A 737-nucleotide genomic window follows, 5' to 3' on the forward strand; every position below is an offset into this window, starting at 1 on the left:
ATTCTTACAAAGACGCTTTTATTGTCAGCTGTTTCTGTTGTCCGTTCCTCAGGACCTGTTCTGCTTTGTATTGCAGGTGACCTTAATCCCAACCCATGACTCAGAAGTTATGAGGGAATGGTACCAAGAGACCCATGAGAAGCAGCAGGACCTCAACATCATGGTTTTGGCAAGCAGCAGCACTGTTGTTATGCAAGATGAATCTTTTCCTGCATGCAAGATTGAACTGTAAGAACAAGACCGTGCGCCACAAGATTAAACTTTGTTTCCAGAAATTCTTCAGTTTGAAAGAACCTTTTCTAAAAGTTCAACCCATCTATTTCAACTGCTGAACTATATACCTGCCAAATGCTATACTGTGTCACAATGATGCAAGTCACTAATATTTTTCAGTCTTTGCTGATTACTAAGGGAAATAACAGTATTCCCATAGTAATACAATGCGAAAATACAGATCCAGTTTCATCTCTGCTGAACGTTTGGAAACCATGCACTAGCAACCCCAACTGACTTCTGCCAGGTAGAGGCATTTGCCATCTAAAGAAACACAAAGAGAGAGAAAGAGAGAGAGGGGTAGGAGGAGAGAGTAATAAATAATTAATTCTGCATTAGTCTCATGGCAATAGATGTATCGCTTACTGTAGTCTGCTTATGCTCTCACATGAAAATAAAGTTTTAAATTTTTATCAATCTGAGCTATTGCAAGGGGATACTTTTTTAATAGAATTTAGTTAACT

The 737-nt window shown here is 38.7% G+C and overlaps 1 protein-coding gene across 1 annotated transcript in view; it reads left to right on the plus strand.

Annotated features, from left to right (window-relative positions):
• The window catches only part of MAP1B (microtubule-associated protein 1B), a 19,078-nt gene extending 18,341 nt beyond the window's left edge, over nt 1-737 (plus strand). Inside the window, exon 6 of the mRNA XM_010139610.1 lies at nt 77-737. Coding sequence (XP_010137912.1) covers nt 77-232 — 156 coding nt within the window. The 3' untranslated portion in view covers nt 233-737. The remainder of the gene's footprint in view (nt 1-76) is intronic.

Source organism: Buceros rhinoceros, unplaced genomic scaffold (genome assembly GCF_000710305.1).
Source record: "Buceros rhinoceros silvestris isolate BGI_N320 unplaced genomic scaffold, ASM71030v1 scaffold1747, whole genome shotgun sequence".
In the NCBI taxonomy this organism is placed as follows: Eukaryota; Metazoa; Chordata; class Aves; order Bucerotiformes; family Bucerotidae; genus Buceros; species Buceros rhinoceros.